Source organism: Lepidochelys kempii, chromosome 2, assembly GCF_965140285.1.
Source record: "Lepidochelys kempii isolate rLepKem1 chromosome 2, rLepKem1.hap1, whole genome shotgun sequence".
NCBI lineage: Eukaryota > Metazoa > Chordata > Testudines > Cheloniidae > Lepidochelys > Lepidochelys kempii.
Genome location: NC_136381.1, coordinates 135,237,603 through 135,258,395, shown reverse-complemented (window position 1 = coordinate 135,258,395; position 20,793 = coordinate 135,237,603). Strand labels below are relative to the sequence as shown.

General features: G+C 42.9%; 1 protein-coding gene across 3 annotated transcripts in view; it reads left to right on the top strand.

Annotated features, from left to right (window-relative positions):
• Positions 1-17,618, top strand: part of FBXL7 (F-box and leucine rich repeat protein 7) — a 332,061-nt gene extending 314,443 nt beyond the window's left edge. For 2 of the 3 annotated variants that reach the window (XM_073332294.2, XM_078851636.1), the window contains 2 exons: positions 686-1,297; positions 12,294-14,504. In XM_073332294.2, coding sequence (XP_073188395.1) covers positions 686-1,297; positions 12,294-13,030 — 1,349 coding nt within the window. In that variant the 3' untranslated portion in view covers positions 13,031-14,504. Of the gene's footprint in view, positions 1-685; positions 1,298-12,293; positions 14,505-17,388 lie in introns of those variants that run through there. The other variant, XR_012157376.2, reaches the window with a different exon arrangement.
• Positions 17,619-20,793: the final 3,175 nt, after the last annotated feature.

Genomic DNA, 20,793 nt, shown 5'->3' with positions numbered 1-20,793 from the left:
TGCCTGCAGGGCACCTACAACCCTATCAGAGCATGCAGGTGGGCCAGTGCTGTCACCCAATGCACTTAACTTGGGACACAGTGCTCTCCTTCCATGAAACAACATAAAGGAAGAAAAGAACTTGCAGTCAAAATTCCTGGTTTCTGGCCCCCAGTACAGTGAAACTTGCCAGCTCTGATTTTCAAGTTTTGAACCAAATGGAAACGTAAAGCAATGCTCAGGAGATGTGAAACTACATGAACCAACACTGAAGGAAATGAATCCCTGTGAATTGAAACTACCAAGTGCCACACAGCTCCAGCCAGCAGTGAAAGATTGGCAAGTGTGTGTTCAATTATTTTTTACAGTTCAGAACACCAGAATGTGAGTTTTATTGTTGTGTGGGAGAGGAGGGATCATACACCATGGGCTACATTTAAATGGCATCATACACCATGGGCTACATTTAAATGGCAGTGTTGCTGATGTATTGCATTTAGATGTCTAACTAGTGACCTTGTCTGTACCTGCAAATCACAATGTGTCTCAGAAAGCCATTAATCATGCTCACAATTTCTTGTCTGCAATATTGGTAGATGGGACAAGCCTGCCTAAAAATCAGGGTCAATTTATTTTTCAAAAGAAACACTGTAATTGCAATTGAATGCTATAAATGAACACTGTTCTGTGCTTTGTTATCTTTCAGATTCCGACCTGAGCATGCGGACACTCAGCACGCCCAGCCCAGCACTAATATGTCCACAGAATTCTCACGGCTTCCAGAATGGCCGAGGATCTTCCACTTCTTCATCCTCAGTCACCGGGGAGACAGTTGCTATGGTCCATTCACCTCCTCCAACCCGCCTTACTCATCCCCTCATTCGGCTGGCGTCCAGACAGCAGAAAGAACAGGCCAACATAGACCGTCTCCCAGACCACTCCATGATCCAAATTTTCTCTTTCCTGCCTACCAACCAGTTGTGCCGTTGTGCACGAGTGTGTCGCCGCTGGTATAACCTTGCCTGGGACCCACGGCTTTGGAGGACTATTCGCCTGACAGGCGAGACAATCAACGTAGACAGAGCTCTTAAAGTGCTGACCCGGAGGCTTTGTCAGGACACGCCAAATGTATGTCTCATGTTGGAGACGGTAATTGTTAGTGGCTGCAGGCGGCTCACAGACAGAGGACTCTACACCATTGCCCAGTGCTGTCCAGAGCTGAGGAGGCTAGAGGTGTCGGGCTGTTACAACATCTCCAATGAAGCAGTCTTTGATGTAGTGTCACTGTGTCCAAACCTGGAGCACCTGGATGTGTCAGGTAAGTGAAAGTATTTAAATAATATAGTCTGGGTTGAGAGAGACAGGACAATCCTGTGAAGAAGTGAAAAGGGGGAGATAAGGCACGGAGGGGAAGGGCATAATCTGGCCCCTATAGCTGCACCGAGAAGACAAGCCCCTCCTCCTTCCCCTTCTGCCTTACCTATCTGGGCGTTAATACTCCTCATCACACTGTGTCAATGCATAGGGTTAGTTGCAGTCTTTGTGCTGCAGGAGTTGTTGCGGCAACCCTCCCTCTGAACCAGCCAGCACAGCTGGCCCTCTAGAGTGGGGAGTGCACACTACACCCTCTTTAAGGGTGGGTAACACAGCAACTGGGCTTTCTGGGAGCACGAAAGCTATATGGCCCTGAGTTAAGGACAGTGAAGTTTGGAAGGGCCAAGACCCTCAGCTAGGGATACGTTTTGACATCTAGGCACTGCCTAATTTTGTTTGGGACTTGACTAATGTACATTAGGGAGCTTCTTAGCTTCTATGTGGTGTTGCAATGGTTTAGAGCAGCAGATGTGCTGTCTGAAGGCAGGAGGCTCTCATTAGAGGTCAACCATAGGGAATTTTGCTCCCCTTATATAATGATTATATAGATGGATCAGAGCTTGAGTTGGAGGATGGGCCTCAGTGGAGGCACTGGGATGAAATTCGGCACTGAGTTAGACCCTCTGCATGATCCCACAACTGCACTGGGTGTAGTTCAGTGCTGAATTAAGTTAACTGGTTCTGCTTACCCATTGCACAGACATAAATGACTGCAGAGGGAGCTGAGCAAATGGTGTAAAGTGCTACCTCCTCAGAACGGCAGTTCACTCACTTTCCATAGGTATAAATGACTCCACCAGGTGTGTGGCCATGGAAAATCAGGCCCGTTAACCTCTCTGATTTTATTTCACTCTGGGGTTCTGAGTTATAACTGGTGATTTGAATGTTACTGCCCTTCTCCCAGATGAAATCTGTCTCCAGGGTAGCAGGGTGTCTTGGATGGCATTCTTTTGACCTGTGGACGAGCACAGGACTTGACCCCCGTTGCCCTGCGCATTGTGCAGTTATTTACATTGCTGCTAGTGGATCAGAATAGTAGTGTGTTGGGCTCAGTTTGCAAGAGGTTCAGGACAACAAAGAATCAGACCCACACAGCCTATTGGCAATGGCCTTGCTGGAAGCCACACATCCTTTGCAGATACTGAACTGCAGTCTCATAAACTGCTGGAGCAGAGAAAACTTTTAATTATAAAGAGGAAAATATTAAAACTAACTAAGAAATAGTAACAAAGAATCTGTTCCCCACCCTATCCTCAGCCACTACTCCAATGACACACAGGCGCAGCAACAATCCAGGGGAAAATTTCCCCAGCACAGGAGTTGTCTAGGGCTGGTGAATGCTCCTCCACGCAATCTGCAGGCTCAAGATCTGAGCTGCAAAATCCAAATCCAGATAAAAGCTGTTCCAACGTTTGGGGTGTCTGGATCCCAAAGTTTGGGTTGGGTCCATTATATAGATGAAAGCCTGCTGTGTAATTTGGATTTGGAGCTAGATTTCACTAAGGTTCATGTATATTTTTAATCCACATAACACTAGCGACTAGCCAGAGGAACTTTGCGTACGGAGGTTAGAAGTGTCTGAGGGCAGGTCTACAGTTGAAACATTGCACCGGTGCAGCTGTGCTGCTGCAGCGCTTCACTGAAGATGCCACTATGCCAGTGGGAGAGCTTCTTCCGTCAGTGTAGTTAATCCACCCCCACGAGAGGTAGTAGCTGTGTCCATGGGAGCTTAAATTCATAACTTGGCTAGATGCTAAAAATCATGGATTGAATAGAGAAACTAGATTTATGGCTTGTTACAGCAATCTATAACCCACTAACAACCCCCCAGCTGCTCTCCCTCCCCCTTTCCTCTTTATGACTGGAAGGGTGTTAATGGGCCACTTCACCTTGATTGGTCCCTTGAAATATGTCTTAACTACTTATGCTAAACAATCTGTTCAAACCTTGTCTTTAGCTGTGATACTCTGAGTAACTTTCACAGACCTGAAGAGCTCTGTGCAAGCTGGAATGCTTGTCTCTCTCACCAACAGAAGTTGGTCCTATAAAAGATATTACCTCACACACTTTGTCTCCCTCCACAAAGTCCACCAGGATGAAAAATGTGGCTAAAATCCCCTACAAAAATAGAACTAGAAATATAAAATGTGTCAGTCAGGGTTGCTTTGTATTTCATTTAAACATTCATCTGCAAAGCTAAAGTCCTTAACACTCAGCACTGGACTAGTGTGTGTAACGCAGGAAATGGAAGTATCTAGAAACAAAAATGTCTTTTTCCCCCCAGTGTCCAAACTGAGTGATCCACAAAAGTAAACACAGGCCATGCCCTGGGCCTGGACCCATGAGGTCCTAAGTACTTCACCTGCACCTAACTTCAGTGGAAGCTGAAAGCCGTCAACCTTTATTCAGAGCAGAATTAAGACCATTGATTTCAGTGGGATTTTAACTCACATAAACTAATTAAAGCCAATGAAGTCACATCAGTCTGAGTTCAGAATCAGACCTGATGGATCTTTTACTAGAGGAATGACTTGAGGATTTGGCCTGAATGCCATAGGTACTGAAAAATAAACTGGATTTTAAAATTCTTTCCGAACAATACAGTGCAACTGTATTTTTATAGCATCTTTTTACATACTGTGTACCATACCTTGCATAGTTAAATAGAATTACAGTTAAAAATGAAAGCAGAAGGAAAGGAAAACTAGAGTCTATGTAAATATGAGAGGACACTTTCATACTAAATTTAAAAACAGGTGGACTGTTCCAAGTGCCCACAGTTAGAGATGAAGATTTTCTTGTATCCAAAGAAGTGAAATTGCCAAAGGAGCAGGAAAAGGCTGATACTAAATCAGCGCAAGATATGGGGAAAAGATTGACTGACGGCAGAATTTGGTCTCTTCTCTCTCTTTAGTTACATCAGTATAAAACTGGAGTAGCATCACCGATGTACATGAATTTACACTAGTGCAACTAAGAGTAGAATTTAGACCAAGTTCTAGGAGTTCAGCTGAAGTAAGTACATGAAGAATTGTAATAATGTAATAGCAACACAGGTCAGAGTTTTTTTAATTCTCTGATGCCTAGACATAGTTACAGGCAAGTACACAGATAAATATGTGTAATAACTTTTTTTTTAAAATTGATTTTATCTTGGCATTCTCTCTGAAGATTATATCAGGTGGCCATTCTATTATTAAATATTTTAATCATAAAACTCACACACTATCATGGGAACATCCATAAAATGAAAATGTCAGAAAATCTTATGTTTGAGGTTTACATTAACTTTGCAAATATCCTACAAACCTCACCACTCAGGCATTTTTAAAAATGCCTCCATATGGTTTTGATGGTGACTAGATCAAATTACAAACAGGTGACAGTTTATCAACTTGCTTGAAAGCTCCTAGTAAGATTACATCAATAATCAGTTATACTTGATTTCCATCCAGTACAAATGTTATCTGTATTGGTGAAGAAGCAATTGCCTGTGTGAGCCTACGCTCAACCGGACATTGCTCCAGGAAGAAAAGTTTGTGGAACTCACTATAAAATAACAAGAGTTGGCAACACTGAAGCCAGACGAGCTCTCTCAGGCCCACATGCTCCCATTTTTCTCCCTTTTAGCACACCCTTCATTGGCTCTTATGGGACATCTGCTATTGTGCATGTGTGTGCAAGCACAGTAAACGAGCAACTATGGGAATTTTGAACTTGATGCTTAGACCACTAAGCCATCAACTCTGGCTACCAAAGTCCTGTATGCAACTGAAGTCACTGGAGCTGCACAAAAGGCTCTTTTATACCACTGATTCAAATCTCTTCATTGTGAACTCAGCCCTTCATATTCTTTAGGTAGATAAACCAAATGCCATGCAGTTTAGCCAGGGGGAATCTTATGGGTTGACCTTAAAAGAGGAGGCCCTGTCTACTCTGTATGGACATTAGAGATCAAGTTAAATCTCTACAACTTATGGGAAGTGACGTAGGGAGCCTTAGTTTCTAGAGGTGTGTACCATAAGTGTCTGCACTTCAGTGATCAAATGTGTGTGTAATTGAAATGCCTTGGGAGAAAAAGCATGATACAAATATAAAAGTAGTTAACCACTAGTTTCTCTGTATTTATTTTTGTAAGGATTGTTACTGCAGGGCATGCTCCCACTCTAACATAAAAATAGCACTCAGCACCTGACAATTAAAATATTACATCAATTGGATTAACAATAGACCATCCAAACACTGGGTATAACCAAATAAGACTGGAGCCCAAATATAGCTATTCATAGTAATTGTTGGGTTAAAAAGAAATGTAGGTGATCAGAAATAAAAAATCCCCTTTTCATCCAGACCACCTTAGCAGCTTTGGACAAATTTTCTACATTTCTGTCACAGTGGCCTTCTGCCTTATTTACTTGCATTAATAATCAGGAATTTATCCCTAGGAAATTTCAGAGTTACTCTTTGTTGCAGGTAAGAGCTGAGAATGCTCAGTTCGGACAGCTGTTCCTGAGTGCTGATTTGAAATTAGACCAAGAGATATATAATAATATAAATAACATAAATATCCTGTATTTTCAATATTTACAAGTCAAACATTTTATTGTTAAATCTGGATATGAAGCAGCTTTATATAGATCTTAACCACATTTAAGGAGTTAACTCAGGAGCAAGCTGGAACAAAATGTTTAATTTTTAAGATGCATACTATTTTGATTGAAAAATCCATTGATAGGAATGAACCCAGATGAAAAGATGGGAGACAGATTTGGACAAAAATTAATTGATCTGGATTAATGGGGCCCTATATCAGAAAGGGGATATACTTTCTTCAAGTTGTGTAGCTCCTAAAGACAATTTTTATAAATTATTGTATAGATGGTATTTGACTCCAGTTAAGAGCAATCATATTTGTGCTTCTAAGAGGCGCTCTGTGAGGGGATGTGGGGAAAGGGAAACATACTTGCACATGTGGTGGTTGTGACCCTATGACCACTTGCGAGGAAATGAAAGAGATTCTTATGACAAAATGCCAGCTTCCTAGAGATCCCTGGCCCTGCTTACTTAATGCTCCAGTAAAGGAGCTAGTAAAATTAATTTCTTTTTTATTGTTAGCAGCTAGACATTGTATTACACATTATTGGAAAAATGTGACCCTCCCCTGCCTCCTCCGATGGAATGGTGGGAGAGTAAAATATGGATTGTTCTTGTAATGGAAAAGCTTTCATACCAAGTATGTGCACAAGAGGAGAAGCACCAAAAAGAGGATAGGTATTTAGAAATTTGGTCCCCCTTGTTTAGTGTAGTCAGGAGAGGGGGGCTCCTCAGCCAGCAAGCCAGAATCTTGAGCCAGGTTCTTTGAGTATTAACCTGATCCTGAATAAGTAATGTACGAGGTAGTAGGTTAATGTTTTATTGCAACTTTGCTTTAATAATTTTTTTAAATGCCATTCATCAGACTCCATGGTGAAGCCTTCATAACACATTAGCCTGATCCTATCACCACTGAATCAAGAGGAAAATTCCAGTTAAATTCAGTGGTGCAAGATTAGTCCAAAGACCAAAGGAAAAGCATGCAATGAATTGGATGTGCAGTCCTGTGCTCAGACCATACGTCTCCTGGCCCAGTGAACTGAAAGCAGAGATTAGAATGCTAGAGTTCCTGGCTCCAGTAGTGACTCCCACTGTAATCTTGGAGAATCCCAGATGTAAATCCCAGTTGACTGGAAAGTCCCTTAAAAGGACACAAAGGAGCCTTAAGGAGCTAGGTGCCCAACCTCTTTAGAGACAGGAGCAGAACACGGAGCTACTTTGAACTCATTTTTGAAAACTGACAAACGCTGCGGTTTCCAAAGGAGCCCGAGTTCCCCTACCAATTTTTGTGGCCTTCCAGTCACAGCTTCCTATTTTTAAGATGTTCTTCTTTGCTGTGTTGCTGCATGAAACATCCAGACAAACAGGAGAAATTGTGCATTTGGCAACACTGTGTACAGTCAGTTCCATGGTTTTCCCAGTATAGTGTAAGTAAACAAGGCTGTTTGTGGTAACTGAAAGAGGTTTAATAAAGCGAAGTGAGAGGGAGCTGTTTGACTAATTGTCAGCATAATAGCTAAGATGCAATTGTGTTGTTTAACACGAAACCTTTAGCCTCTTTGGTTTAAATTACCCAGGTGTGAAATGGAGGGTTATAATATTAAACTGACTAGTTTATAACTAGTTTATATTAAACTGACTAGTTATAACATTCATATGTTTGAATGTCAAACGTTTCAGAATAGCCCTAACCTCTATAGAGCGCTAAACCAATGCTCTTGAACTTTGGGGGTGCGTAAAATCCAGAGCTGGGTTTTGCATCTTCAGCAAGCCTTTGTTTTTGGAGCTGAGGAGCCCACTTCTAAATTAATTTTCAAAGCATTTGTTATAGAGGGTACTTGTGAAAGTGCTTCGAAAACAGGATCCCATTATTTCTCCTTCCTCTCGATGGCTGAGTATTATTTTTACCTCCTCTTTGCTGTCAGCCTGTGGTGTGTGAAGGGCTGCTTGGCAGTATGCCAGGCTGTGTAATGATCTCGCTGAGTAACTTCACTGTTCAAATGCTTTGCACACTATGCTGTACTTGCTGGCACATGCAAAGGGAGGTGAAATGCATCTACCTAAACAAACCAAATGCAACACGATAGGGCCAGCAATTATCTCAGGTGTTTTTAACTATGTGTGATCTAGTGAATGCATAGCAAGGCCCTCTATGGGAGAGAATGTCAGATCTGCTTTAATGTGTGTCTCCAGGGCTGCCAGGGCCTTGCAGGTTGGATCCAAATCTGGATCATACAGAGGTTCAGGTTCATGTACTATGCAAGCACCCTTAAAAATCTCTTATCACCCATAGGAACCAGCCTAGTTCTTCCAGTTGCTGTTTCCCATTTCTCTTTACATCCATTTCAAGTGGGACTAGGTCTGCCCCCTATCATCCGGGGGACAGGTAGCCCGCTACCCGAATATCTGGCCATCAGGAAACTGCTTCTCCCTTTTCAGAGTAACAGCCGTGTTAGTCTGTATTCACAAAAAGAAAAGGAGTACTTGTGGCACCTTAGAGACTAACCAATTTATTTGAGCATGAGCTTTCGTGAGCTCACGAAAACTCATGCTCAAATAAATTGGTTAGTCTCTAAGGTGCCACAAGTACTCCTTTTCTTTTTGCTTCTCCCTTGTGAGTTTCTGGAGGGTCACCAGGAAGAGGCACCCTGATCCAAAAAGGTCATGTGGGAGCTGAGGGGAAGAGAGGGGATTAGCCATGTTTAGGGTTTGTAGGTGACACCCCAGAGATTGGAGGGGGAGATTGGGCTGTACAAACAATAGCTGTGTGGACAGCTCCTATTCAAGCCACAGTTCCTACCTTCTTCTTCTCATCAATAATCCACACACCACCTTTCTCCCTTTTCTCATGTTTTTATCTTTGCAAGCAGAGTAAGAGCGGATCTCTGCTCCAAGAAGCTTGCAGCCTAAATAGGAGAAGTGCTCTGCAAATGTGCAGCTCTGCATGAGCAGTGTTTAAGAGCCGGAGTCAAATTCTGATCAGCCTCTGTGCAAATGCACAAGCGGGAGAGGGCACAAAGAGGTTCCCGTCCCTCTTTAGCCTGCACACAGGGATTGGTGGGATCCTAATGGGGAGCTTTGATGCTTTTCTTTCCTAGAGTCCCTGTGGGACCTAAGTACCTGTAAGGGGACAAGAGTGAGGGAGGCACTAGTAGAGCATCGAGATGCGAATGCGCCTTCTTCAAGGCTGATGCAGGACACACACCAGAGTGTGCTGCCTGGGAGCCCCCCGGAGGAATTCTGGTTGTAATGCTCTCCTGGCAGCTCCGACTGCTGCAGTCTCTCTCTGAACCTAATGTGTCTAGCTGGACTCTGATGGACTCTTGGCCAAAATCTAGCCCAAAATATTGAGATTCCTCTGTGATTAAATGCTAGGGGTAGTTGAAAAAAAGGCTTGGGCTTACACATGACATGTGGTATAGTAACAAGCATGAAAGCTTAGGTGGGTGTGCTGTGTGACATAATGGAGACCGTGGCAGTTTTGGTCACAGTATATGATCTATCAATAAAACTATGAAAGCCTGGATCTCTTTGACCCAAAAGAAAACCTAATTAATGTAAAGAATTTCACTTCCATATGTTTCATTCAGCTGTCTCTTTGTTCTTAAGGGCTATTCTTTGGCACTGATAAGATATCAATATTTTAATGTCAAAAACAGGCATCCCTATTAACTATCAGAGTTTTCCACAACATAAATTCTGTAACTCTCAACATCCACTCCTTTAGCAGGCCTCAGATAACTCCAGGAGCTGTTTGAGCTTGACTGCAAACTATTATCCAACATATGCTGGCCAAGGTTCTTTCATTCCACTTGGAAGTTTCTCCTGCATTTTAAATTAGTTACATTTCCTCTATGGAAAAATCTTGCTGTATGAGGGTTTGTTTTTATATCTTTATTATTTGGGACAGAAAAATTGTTACAGACCCAGAAAAATGTCACTTCACTTAAAAAAAAAAAAGTCCTATAATCAATGTGCACTCTTTTCTTCTGGTGAAATCATTCTGAACACCCTTCCCAACAAATATCATATGTTGTAGCCAAAGTAACTAGACAACAAGGAGATGCTGAGCCTGTCAAAACAGTGATCACATGGCCATGTACAGTAAATCCAGCCCTGCGGGGAGACTCAACTTTTCATTTTCATCTCAGAAATGCATTAGTCATTCATATTTCCCTCTTCTCGAATATTCAACAAGCAGAATTTTCTTCTCCTTCTCTCTGTCTGCAGACCTTCATTCTCACTATCTTAATTTTAAAAATAAATCCTAATCTGTTTGTAAAGAGTCCACATTTATACCACTGTCCTGCAGTCAGATCCGTGCAGACAGACCCTCGTGCTCACGCCAAACTGCACTGACATAAGTGGGGTTGTGCCAGGTTGCCAGCATCCACTTGGGCAGACCCAACTGGAGGAGTAGGCCCTTGTGCCATCTTCTGTTGTCTAGTCTAAGGAATGTTTACATGGCTGAACTCCAATTGCATTGCCTCCCTTTGGATCTCTCCTTGCAGCCGTCGTGTGTGTGTGCGCACACATTTGTTTATTCTGAGTCTTCCAGATTCGGTTGATTGTTCTCATTATAAACCACACCATCATCTGCAGAGACCTGAACCAGAATATCCAAAAGGGAAAAAGGGGTATTGATTTTCTGAGGACACTGTTGACTAATCAAAATGGTTCTTCCTGTCTCAAGATCCTAGGGCTTCCCCAGGTGCTGTGCAGTACTTGCCACTTGCACGTAGTGTGCGATTTCAGTTAAACTTTGCATCTGTTTGACCAAAGCAAAAGTCTAAATCAAAGCTCCTACTGTAAACCTAGTATGATGAGTGCATAAGTCAAACAGGCAATTTTTGAGGTTCCTACAGCTCTAATGCCACCTCTAATTTCCCTGTTTTACTTGTTTCATCCTGGCATCTACACTGATTTTCTTGCTTTACTTTTTGTCACACCCCAAAGGGCCTGTGCTACATTGTCCTATCTTCCTTGGCTAAAGACTGTAGAATGGAACAGGCCAGATGTGTCGCTACAGAGTTAATGGGCTTCAGAGTGACACTTGGTGCTTTCTTCCTCTACCCCATCCCTCTCTCAGGGAAGGACCCTGCTGCCTCTGCTGCACTCCTTAGTTCCCCATGACCCCAAGAAGGAGGAAATGGGAGAAATGCACCTGTTCATGTCAGGGCTGAAGCTGGTCCCTGGATTGAATTCCTGGTAATTCTGTGTTTGGTCCTGTGGCTGGCTGGCCTGGTGGTTAGTGCTCTGCATTATTATTATTATTATTATGGAAAATAAGAAAGAAAAGGTCCTCTGCTTAATATAACATACTTTGAAAGGGAATCACAATGGAGAGGAGAGAGATTAGCATTCGAGTGCTGCATGTGATTTTCCAGATTTTCTGCACATTCAAGGGTCAGGCTGGTTGTGTTGCTTGAATATAAGATGCCATGACATACACTATAATTGTCATCCAGTTGCTAGATGGGTGTCACTTGGTTACTAGCCCGATTGGCATCAATAGGGCAGACCATACATTTCTGTTCCCCAAACATTAGCCCATCTGGGCCTGGGGGTTCCCTTTTGTTTCTTGCGGTGCTGGACAGTAAAATGGCCTCTGATGCTGGAACACCAACTGGGGGCATGTCTACACTGCCCCACAGTTTGGACTCTGGGGGTGTGAATAGCCGTCTGCACCAAAGTGCTGTGCTGTCACTCCCCCATGTTGCACTGTGGCGCAAACGAAGAGGTTCCTAGCTTGTGTTAACATCTCCCTGTCAGAAAAGGGCTACATTAATGTAACCTAGAGACCTTTTAATTTGCACCTGGAGCATCCACAGGGGAGCGATACAGTGCAGCACTTCAGTGCACACTGGTATTCACGTTTGTAGTTTGAACTGCGGGGCAGCCTAGACATGCCCGAAGTAAATCAGTGGTGACATCGCCACAGCCCAGAGAACAGTGTGCGCTGATGTACTTGTGGTCCCCAGGTTGTCCAAAACCATTACTGGAGTTGTGCTGGGGTAACAGAGTTCAGAATCTGTCCCTTCATAAAGAAATTGAGGGCCATGATCTGACCTAATTTGGGACATGGAAAAACCACGCTTCTGTGGTTCTGATGTTGTTTAGATTACTGGAGTAACTTTACTGACTTCAGTGGAGTTATTTAAGATGAATGGCTGCTGTGGCAGAACCTGGACTAGTGTCTGTTTCATCAGAGTACTTTCTGGGGTCTGGCAGCACTGAGATGCCTGCATAACTACCCGTGTGTTGAGGTCTGCAGTTACACGCCAACCTCCCCCATCCTGCCAGAGGAGTTGCTTTGCAACTTATTAACATTGTGTTTTTCCATGTAGGCTGTTCGAAAGTGACATGCATTAGTTTGACCCGCGAAGCCTCCATCAAGCTGTCCCCGTTACATGGCAAACAGATCTCTATCCGCTACCTGGACATGACAGACTGTTTTGTGCTTGAGGACGAAGGCCTGCACACCATCGCCGCACACTGCACTCAGCTGACTCATCTGTACCTGCGCCGCTGCGTCCGCATCACCGATGAAGGCCTCCGTTACCTAATGATTTACTGCACATCCATCAAGGAGCTGAGCGTGAGCGACTGCCGTTTCGTCAGCGACTTTGGCATGCGGGAGATCGCCAAGTTGGAGACGCGTCTGCGGTACCTCAGCATCGCACACTGCGGTCGCATCACAGACGTGGGTATCCGTTACATTGCCAAGTACTGCAGCAAACTGCGCTACCTCAATGCGCGGGGCTGCGAGGGCATCACGGACCACGGCGTGGAGTACCTCGCCAAAAATTGCACAAAACTCAAATCGCTGGATATTGGCAAGTGCCCACTGGTCTCAGACACCGGCCTGGAGTTTCTGGCCCTTAACTGCTTCAACTTGAAGCGCCTGAGCCTGAAGTCATGTGAGAGCATCACAGGCCAGGGCCTACAGATTGTAGCTGCAAACTGCTTTGACCTGCAGATGCTGAACGTGCAGGACTGTGAGGTTTCCGTGGACGCTCTCCGTTTTGTTAAACGCCATTGCAAGCGCTGTATTATTGAGCACACCAACCCCGCTTTTTTCTGAAAGGACACTCTGCACCTCTTGATTAAAAACATTGATGTATAAACACACGCTCCCACAAACAGTACCTAGCTCTTCTCTCTATGGTCGTGGGAGTCAGCTTTCTTGTATGGTGCTGGTGAGGTTTGTTTTTTAAAAAGAATATTTTTTTGTTTTAAACTATCACTTTGTTATTTGATTGTGTCTCTGCGGAGATGCTTCCTTAACCTAAAAGCAGTGAGTACTCCACAGCACCATGGCAGTGCTATGCCCCTGGTAATCCTGACCCTTTGCTAGCCTGAACTAGCTCTCCAAGGGGAATAGCACATAATCACTCCCTTTGCGGTGCAACTTGAGCAGCATTCAGTCTGAGCTCCAGCTGTGTTCATGACGCTGCAGGGGCACTATTTTTCTCGAAACCCACCCCCCAAATTCCTCCAGCATGGCTGATGCAACACCACCTTGTCTAAGTAGCATCTTCTTGGAGTTCCTTAACCATGTTCCAGCAATCTCCAGGGCAGTATTGGGTGGCATTTTCAAATGCGTTCGATGTTGGCCTAGCTCTGATCCCATTGACTTAAAGTCGATAAAGTCAATGGGAGCAGAATTAGCGAGCACCGAGGGCATTTGAAAATCCTACCCATCCTGGGATACCTCTTTAACAGCTTATATGTGGATCACTAATGTGTTAACCTACTACTCCCGCTAATCCAGCACGGGCCTTTTCTGTTGGCTTGGAAGCATCCTTTGCTAGTACTGGGGACCTTTGGGTCCACTTAGCAGTGTCACTAGCACTTGAGTGGAAGGAACATTTTTAAGAAATGTAGGAAGCAGCAGATACTCCTTTCCAGGCAACTAAGGGGAAAATTCAACGTTTTACTTAGCTGCAAATTGGTCTGAAAAATCCCATTTTGCTACTACTGTGAATTAAAATACTGCAGCAGCACTCCAGGGATTAGGGAAGTGTCTCAGAGTGGGTCATACAAGGGCAAACCTATGAAAGTCCCCAGTAGTTGGGCTGTCTCACAGTAACTCTCGTTGTTGCCACAGAGCCTGTTTTCAGAGGAACAGCCGTGTTAGTCTGTATTCGCAAAAAGAAAAGGAGTACTTGTGGCACCTTAGAGACTAACCAATTTATTTGAGCATGAGCTTTCGTGAGCTACAGCTCACTTCATCAGATGTTTACCGTGGAAACTGCAGCAGACTTTATATACACACAGAAATCATGAAACAATACCTCCTCCCACCCCACTGTCCTGCTGGTAATAGCTTATCTAAAGTGATCAACAGGTGGGCCATTTCCAGCACAAATCCAGGTTTTCTCACCCTCCACCCCCCCACACAAATTCACTCTCCTGCTGGTGCTAGCCCATCCAAAGTGACAACTCTTTACATAATCAAGTCGGGCTATTTCCTGCATAGATCAAGGTTTTCTCACATCCCCCCCACCCCCATACACACACAAACTCACTCTCCTGCTGGTAATAGCTCATCTAAACTGACCATTCTCCAGGTTTAAATCCAAGTTAAACCAGAACATCTGGGGGGGGGGGGGGTAGGAAAAAACAAGAGGAAACAGGCTACCTTGCATAATGACTTAGCCACTCCCAGTCTCTATTTAAGCCTAAATTAATAGTATCCAATTTGCAAATGAATTCCAATTCAGCAGTTTCTCGCTGGAGTCTGGATTTGAAGTTTTTTTGTTTTAAGATAGATTCCTTTATCGGTAAAAGGAGCCTTTGCAACTGAGACTCCTTTTAAGTAAAAGGAATGTTTAGGTATTTATACACAGAAGCACGTACATTTTCTAGGGCCTTCTTATTTAAAGGATGGATAGTAGATTTCAAGGCTTGGAATTCATTACCCTGATATCAGATCACGTCTTTGGGAAAGAGGGATTTGGAATGCTATCCATCTTAGAATTGGATTCTGTGCAGCCATGACAGCACATTCCTTTCAACTGAAGAAATGGCCATTGTTGAGCAAAAAATTGCATATCAGTACTGCCCCATATGGTTGAAGATTGTTACTCTAACAGGTGTTACTGTTATAGCTGCTCTCTCTTGCCAGTGCAATCAATGTTGAGGCTTCTCCCTGCTCGTTGTCCCCTTCTTTCCCTGAGCATGTGATCATTTCATGGTAACTTCCATCACAGTCTTCTGGCAACTACTTTCCCACTTTTTTCTGGGAAGTACCTTCCAGTCCTTAGATCTGAAAGCCAGACTCATTAGAAGTGATATTTTCAGGCAGGCCCCCTACACATGATTGACAACTGGTTCATATGTTAGGTTCAATCACTGTAAATGTCTCTGCTAGAGAGATGTGGGAAGGAAAACGCTCTGTCTGCTTTTCAAAGAACAGTAGCTGCATCGTCTCCAGACAACATTAACAATGTCACTGAGATGAAGTGAAAATCCATGTGTTTAAGAACATACATAATCACTGAGGAAATAATCTGTAGCCTCACTCACACAATGTATAAAAGGCAAAGCTGGCAGGATGTGTCCTACTTCTGAGAAAAGATCTTTAGCCTGTACAGATTGCTTCTCCGTTTGTCAGTTTGTGTATTTTTTCACTTGCGGGATATTGTGGTCTCATGGGCAAACTCATTAAACAGCCTTCAGTTCCCTCTGAATTAAATAACACTGTCCAAAAGAGACAAGGGGTAAGAGCCAAAATAATTGTGGGGAAAAGCTCTTACAGCTCCTCATTACCGCTGTGTCACTAATCGGTGTATGTTAGGGAGTGGTGCCATTTTATGACAACTAACATCAGTTTAGCTTCCTTTTTTCACAAAGCTGATTTCTCAGGAGGTTGCAGAGTGGATTTTATCCCAGCTAGCTATTCTCTTCACTGTCCCCAAGGAGAGTTAAGCTGTTGAATCCATTCTCAAGGTTGGTGTGAATTTGGCTGAGCCATTGGCACTCGAGGTCTCACTAGTGACATTTAAGTGTTTATAACAAGTTGCTACCTTTCTGCCCTGGCTAAATGGAATGAACACTGCTACATGGGTTGTTAAAGATTCTGATGTCTTCAATTGGCCTGGACTGTGTGAATCTCACTATAAAGCCTTAATTTACTACCAAGAAATAAAGCAATATATTGGTAACTGGCAAATACGGATGGTCATTTGAGCTAATCAGTTAACTTCTGGCTGAGCATGGGGAGAGAGGCTTAAGATATTCCCAAAGTTTAGTTTCCTTCGGTTCATGAGTATGTGAGTGGACATTTCATTAATAGCTCACTGTCAATTATAATTCAGGATTTCCTCCAGAAAATGTTACAAGAGACCGTAGTAATGGCCTTGCATATCTGTTTATAATTTGTCGTCTCTCACTTGATCTGACTTGATCTCAAAATGTAGCTGGTGATTGGTAAAGTATGCGAAACAAATGCCAATATATCATCACATTAACAAGAAATTCTTGAAGGTACCTTCATTAGTTTAAAACCCAGCTTAATGTTCACTTGGTCTTAAAAAATAAAGAGAATAAGAACACAGAGCAGTTGTATGATATGAGTAACTGTTTTCCATTGACTGTACAGTTCTACCAAGGGTCAGGCTCAATACCGATACATAATAACTATTATTCTTTACACTTCACAAAGCCACGGATGTTCTGAGAAGTCCATTGTTCTGGATGTGTATGGAAGATGAATGAAGACTTGCATCCTTAGTCTCACATTTTAAAATAATCAATCTCAAGTGGCCCTGATCTGAAGTGCTATTTCGTTGTGAAGCTACAGTTGATTTCAAGAAAATTTCAGTGTAATTTGTTGATACTGTTTGTTGCCTTATCGTCTAATCCCCCTCACAGGTGTAATGGTCCTGCTGCAAACAGGTGCACCAAAAGCACTTGATTAGTATATGCGAGGGAGTGAGTTTGAGTGTGGAGGAGGGGTGTATGTTTGTGTGTGCATGCTGTCTTTGCTCCAGATTCAGATTTGATGGAGATTATACATTTTGAAATGAATTCAGATAAAAGATTCTTTAGTCATAAAGTTCAGATCCAGATGTTGAACACAAGATACCTAACTAGCTGGACCACTGATCTGATTCAGTATGGCAGCTCCAATTTCTGACAATGGCCACCAGATGGTTCAAAAGAAAGGGCAAGATACTCCATAATGGTCAGTTGTGGAACAACCTACCTGGAGGAAAGTTTCTTCCATCTTCTTATGCTTATTGAGGATGTGTGTAACCTTTTTTCAGCTAACCCCATTTTAGACAGCGGCTTCCTACAAACCACATATTCTGGCTCAAACCCAATGATCTGCATTTAGATGCACTTTTCCTATCTCTAGAATTAAGTAAAACCAAAATTATTTCCCTCAGTCAGAATGGAGAATTGGTATGAAGTTCAACATTTTTGTCTTTGCAGGTTATACTCACTTGGCCTACTACAAAATGTAAAACCGCTTCCAATGGGAATCTTGAAGCAGGATCAGGATCCAAGATTTCAACCTTTCAACAGTGGCTTTTGAAAAATTCTGAATTTTGTCTTTATACTGGAGAATCAAAAAGTTAATAAAAAGGAGTTAATAAAAAGGAGTTAATTTTGCCAACATTGTGCTTGCAGTATGTCAAAACTCATATGAAAAGCAACATGTCAGTCACTGATGAGAAGTGCAGGTTGGTCAACGCTGTAGACCAAAGTGTAATTAAAAAACATTGGTAGAGCTAGTAGCGCCGCCTATGAAGTTTGCCTGATATTTCTCATTATAAGACCCTGTTTTCAGTGGTTATAGCTTTGCCAAACTAACTATTTGGGCTGAAATTTTCCATGCTTGATGTCTGCCTCAGGCTGATTTTTGGGGGGAAAATTTCAATCTAAACAATTCAGCCATATCCCAGAACAAGGCTAGGAAAGAACATATTTTGCTTCCCTGGGCATGCTCAGCCCTCTCACAGCTCTTAGTGTTGACCACACTGTACATGTGCCATTCCCACAGAGTGAGTGGGCATATTCCTATGCAGGGCTATGGGGCAAAGTTGGACTTTCCCTGTAATTGCTGCTCCTAGCTGCTGTGTGTGCTGGAGTGGGGCTGGGCACTCAATGACCACACCCCCTTGTCCCCCCAGAACTCAAGCAGCATGGAAGAAGAAACCATCTGATTTGAATGCAGAGGGGACAAAAGTCAGAGCACAGGGAGGGAAAGGAGTAGATTGGGACAAGGAGTCTGGTGAGACTGGGTCTGAGAGAGTAGGTGTCATAAATATAAAAGGAAGGGTAACAACCTTCCTGTATACAGTACTATAAAATCCCTCCTGGCCAGAGGCACAAAATCCTTTTACCTGTAAAGGGTTAAGAAGCTCAGGTAACCTGGCTGGCACCTGACCAAAAGGACCAATAAGGGGACAAGATACTTTCAAATCTGGGGGAGAAGGAAGGGGAAGGTTTTGTCTGTCTGTTGTGTGTGCTTGCGAGACACAGATCAAGGAAGCAAGCAATCCAACTCCATTAGAATTAGTAAGTACTAGCAAGGGAATGTGTTAGCTTATTTTTGTTTTGGCTTGTGATTTCCTCTGTGCTGAGAGGAAGGTGTATTCTGGGGCGGGGGTTGTAACTTTAAAGTTTGGCCCAGAGGGAAATCCTCTGTGTTTTTGAATCTTTTGTTACCCTGTAAAGTTATTTTCCATCCTCATTTCACAGAGGTGATTTTTACCTTTTTTTTTTTTTAATAAAATCCTTCTTTTAAGAACCTGACTGATTTCTCTATTGTTCTAAGACCCAGGGGTTTGGGTCTGTGATCACTTTGTAACCAATTGGTTAGGATATTATTCTCAAGCCTCCCCAGGAAAGGGGGTATAAGGGCTTGGGGGGATATTTTGGGGGAATAGAAACTCCAAGTGGTCTTTTCCCTGATTCTTTGTTAAATCACTTGGTGTTACTCTCCAAGGGCAAAGAATTTGTGCCTTGAGGAAATTTTACCCTAAGCTGGTAGAAATAAGGTTAGGGGGTCTTTCATGCGGGTCCCCACATCTGTACCCTAGAGTTCAGAGTGGGGAGGGAACCCTGACAGTAGGGTAGACAAATTGTGACTGGAAGTTGGAGGGAAAAACTGGGGCTTGCTGGGAAAGGAGAATGGGATTGGGAGCCAGGGGAGGGTAGGACTGGTTGGGCAAGGAGACTGGGAGCCAATTGGCTTAGGGGAGAATGGTGGGGATTCCTGTGGGGAAAAATAGTATGTGATCATGGAATTAAGGGCTGTATCCAAATTAATATGTAAATTACATGCCTTAAATTACACTGAAACTTTCTTGAAATAAATTGCAACCCCCAAGGGGGATGAATTCAGGTTGTACAGCCAGCCTTACTTCGGGCACTTCCTGGCTTTGGAGTGCTGGACTATGGAACCTGAATGTTTTTTTAACACGGCTTTTTTGTGTTCTATATTAGTAACTCCAGAACAACTACAGCAATGGCCAGCAGCAACACAACTGTCCACAAATGCCTTGCCTATGTTAGTCCTAGCGGAGGTTCTGCCAAGGTATGATGGAGAGAGACACTTTGAGTCTGTTCAGCTCCTGCCTTCTCTGATCAGATTAAGTCAGTTGACAATCATAAATGGCAGTGCATTCTTGTTGCCAGAGGTCTCAGTCCAGCTCACAGCTATCCACATCCCCAAACCCACAAAAGCTGCTGTCCAGCCATCATAGGATACTGACCAAAAGTCATTAGCCTCCACAGAAGTAAGCCATGTTTTAAATTGGGGATGACCGAGGTGTAAAAATCTCCTTAAACAGTTGCTAGGATAACATACGAAGTTCTGGAATTATGGTGGGCAAATGTATTCCTCCTGGGCACTCTCAGCAATATAACTTTATATTCCAAAGAAGAAAATGGCCATCTTGCATTTAATAGATACATTTACTGCCAGTAAAAAGATTTTTTTTCTGAATTATTTGTCTTCAACAGTCAATGTACCTTCTGAGCCTGATTCTCTTTGTTGACTTCAGTGAAGTTACTACTGATTTGCACTTGTGTAAATGAGATGCTACAAGGAAAACGTGACAGTAAAATCAGGCCCATAAAGGAGCATATTTGTTTTTGCAGCTCATTTCAGCCATATCAACTTAAACATTTTGCAATGGGGCCAGAATCAACACCGCTTCAATTTTGACTCTGACTGGCTGAAGAAAATCAGAGGCCATTTTTGAAGGGATAATCAAAGGCAGGTTCAAATTACTGCCAGATAATACGCATCTGAATTCCAACTTGAACTAAAGAAAAATATTTATTTGACTGAATAATAGCACTATAGCCATGAAATAAAATGTTCCCTATAAAATAGCTCAGATATTTGTTTTCATGCTCCCCTGCGGTATAGTAGCTGTATTCTCTGGAGCAATTTTCTCCGGCCTGTTTTTTTGTCTTCAGTAATGGTGGGTCATTTCCCCTGTCCTCTGGATGCTTGTCGTTTTTGATTTATACTGTTAATGGAATTTTTTTTCCAAATGGACTCCACTAATACAGATTTTAAAAATATTATGATTGTAACAATCCAGTTGGCCACAGTTTCTCCACATTAAGCCGTTAAAACTACAAGTTACCAAACAGCCACAGCAGAGGTTTGGAGACCAGAAAGTTGTTTTTTCTAAAAAAATAAATAAAAACAAAGCTATTAAAAATAACCCCCTTCCTCATAATGAAGAACAGAAATGATAGCCGTTATTTCTAATATGGTATTTATGTGCACTGTGTCAGCAATGATTCGTTTTCCTTCAGTTTTTGAAAGAAACTACATACTGAAGACTCACACTGATACAAACGGATGTGATGGGA